General features: G+C 64.1%; 1 protein-coding gene across 1 annotated transcript; it reads left to right on the plus strand.

The window, feature by feature from the left end:
• The first annotated feature begins 6 nt into the window (after positions 1-6).
• LOC113981533 lies at positions 7-1,925 on the plus strand. The gene is made up of 7 exons (XM_027708934.1): positions 7-55; positions 170-382; positions 658-805; positions 1,046-1,110; positions 1,220-1,369; positions 1,554-1,702; positions 1,868-1,925. Exons 2-7 carry the CDS (start codon positions 230-232, stop codon positions 1,923-1,925), a joined length of 723 nt encoding a protein of 240 aa, XP_027564735.1. The 5' UTR covers positions 7-55; positions 170-229.
• Positions 1,926-2,860: the final 935 nt, after the last annotated feature.

The following is a 2,860-nucleotide window of genomic DNA, read 5'->3' on the forward strand; positions in this document are numbered from 1 at the left end:
GGACCGGACACAAGAACAGGACCGCGCCCGTGGCCGCTTCCGCAGGGCAGCACAGGTACGTGCAGCCACCACCTCCTGGGCTGGGCCTGCTGTCACTGCTCAGGCTGGCACCACTGTCGGAGCTCTCCAGGGCACATCCCTCTCTTCCCTGCCCTTTGTTTTCCTGTAGGCCGTTCTGAAGTTCGTGGGCATTCGGCGTCGGAAGACCAGGATCACACCGACCGAGGTCATGGCACAGCCTGACCCCACGCCGAGTGAGCTGACGGCCAAGGCTGACGGCGCAACGCCCCAGGGCGAGGCAGACACTGACATCGCAGCCGTTCAGCGCCTGCCCAATGCTCCTGCTCTGGCCATTCCTGGGGAGAGAGTTGTCTCTGTGGAAGTAAGCAGCCTGTGGGTAGGGACTGGGTGGCCCCTCAAGCCAGGTCTGCTGGGCCCCCTCAGCCTTTGAGGCCAGCACAGTGTGGCGGGAAGGGAAGCGCTTCTGGGGGAAATTGCTCCCTCTGGCAGCTCTCCAACTCCCCCATGGCCCCTCCAGGCCAGACTTTGGGACTTGATGAGCTGAAGCGTTCCCAAAGCTGCTGTGTTGCAGGTGCCTTCAAGGCACTGGTGCAGGACTTGGGGAGCCAGAGCTTTTCCGTGCCATCTCTCCTGCAGGAAGCCATGAAGCCAGAGAGAGACACAGAGCAGAGACCCCCCAGGGTGCCCAAGCTGGCCTGGCTGAAGGAGGGGGAGGAGGAAGGCCCTGGAGCTGCCCCATCCCAGCAGCCTGAAGAGGCGGAGCAGTCCCAGCCCCTGCAGGAGGGTGAGTGGCAGAGCTGGGCCCCAGGGCTGGTGGCTGCAGCCAGATGGGCCACTGGCCATCCCATGCCCTGTGGACATGGCCAAGGAAAGGGAGGGGGAAGGAGGGCCCGGGACTTATCACCCAGCAGCTCCATGCCCTGGGCATCCCGGGGCTGAACCTGCCTGGGGAGCGCAGGGCTGGGCCGTGTTCTGCGGCCTGTCCCGCAGCCCCTCAGCTCTGACCGCGCTCGCTCTTTGCCAGATCCAGGCCGGGACCGGACACAGGAGCAGGACCGCCCCCGTGGCCGCTTCCGCAGGGCAGCACAGGTATCTGCAGCCACCACCTCCTGGGCTGGGTCTGCTGTCACTGCTCAGCCTGGCACCGCTGTCGGAGCTCTCCAGGGCACATCCCTCTCTTCCTGCCTTTCTCCTGCAGATGGTTTGCCAATTCACCAGGCGCATTTGGAGGGAAGAGACCATCGCCATGGGCGCTGGGGGCATGGCAAACTCTGACCTCTGCAGTGCCGAAACCAGTGCTGCCCTGCTGGATTTGCTGGTGGAGAATGGTGTCTCCAGTGCCAAGAAAGTAAGCAGCCTGTGGCCAGGGCTCCGGCCCTGCAGGGATTGTGCGGGCCCTCACGCCGGCTCCGCTGGGCCCCCTCAGCCTTTGAGGCCAGCCCAGAGTGCTGGGAAGGGAAGCGCTTGTCGGGAGAAGCCGGGCAAGTTGCTGGCTCTGGCAGCTCTCCAAGTGTGCCCCGTGCCCCCTGCAGGTGCCGGCCTTGGTCAGGTACATCCACCGGTGGCTGACGGCCAATGTGGCTGCTGAGCGCAGACTCGACAAGACTCTGCTGGCTCTGGTCAAGGCACACCCTGTGGATGTGGTGGTGACTCTGCTGCGCTGGGCCCCATCGTGTGACAGGTATGGGGCCCCCGTACCTCCAGGGCTCACCAGCCCATCGGCCTGTAGAGCCCGTCCCAGGTGTCTGTCAGGCCCAGAGTTCCCAGAGCCTCTGGCTCTTCTGTTTGCCGGCCCTGGCATGCCAGCCACGCATCCTGCTGCCATGTGCCCTCCTTGCTCCTCAAGGTGCTGTGGCTCTGTCACCTGGGAGTGGGAAGTGCCCAGGCCGTGGCACTGTGGCTGAGAGCCCGCTGACACAGAGCTTTGACCCCACAGAGCTGCTGTGAGCATGTGGAGAGCAATCATCTCCTTGAGAACCACGGCAGAGTCAGCGCTGACCATCCTTGCCCTGATCCTGGGAAGCTGGCCAGCCTGCAGCATGTGCACCTCTGATGGGGATGAAACAGAAGTCTTTGCGCTGGCTGTGAGTTTCTGGAAGTGGCCTTTGCTCACCCTCACGTCACCTCCCTGGCAGCTCTTCATCCTCCCCCAGCACTGCATCTCCCTGCCTCAGGCACTGGGCTGGAAAGCCGGCTTAGGGGCAGGTTCAGGGGCACCAGGCCGGCTGCTCCTGCTGTGTCTCCCCTGGCCTCTCCCTGCCACGCTCGGGCCCTGCCACATGGATGTCTGGGCACTGAGCGCTGTCTCCGGCTGGTTTTCTTTTGCAGGCAACCGTGGCACTCTGGAAGATCCTCCATTTGCTCTGCTACACACGGGCAGTGAGGGAGCGTTTCCCCAACCTCTTTGTGCATCTGCTCTTCCAAGTGTTCTTCAGCACAGTGCAGATGCGGGAGGAGGTTGACACCTTGTGGAGGGAGTGCCAGAAGCACCACAGCCTTCCCACCAACCCCAACAGGTGCTCCATCCCACTCCTCCTGTCCCTGCCATGTCTTGGGGGCTGGCCAGAGCTCCCAGCATGACCCGGGCTTTGCTCTGCACGCAGGTTTGCAGTGCTGACCCTCAAAGCCCTGCTGCGCCGTCTGCGCCTCGAGAGCCTGCTGATGGCACTGGAGCGCAAGTGTGGCTGGGACACGCTCCTGAACGCCGACACCCACCACTACGCAGTGGGTCTGCTGGCCAGGTGAGACCCCCTTGTCCCCGCTGCCCCTGTCATTTCTGCCCTCTGCACGGGGCACCCCACGCAGTGCCCGTGGTGGTGGGCCAGAGGGCCTTGTCACC

This window comes from Neopelma chrysocephalum, unplaced genomic scaffold (genome assembly GCF_003984885.1).
Source record: "Neopelma chrysocephalum unplaced genomic scaffold, ASM398488v2 Primary Assembly neopelma1_96634, whole genome shotgun sequence".
Lineage (NCBI taxonomy): Eukaryota > Metazoa > Chordata > Aves > Passeriformes > Pipridae > Neopelma > Neopelma chrysocephalum.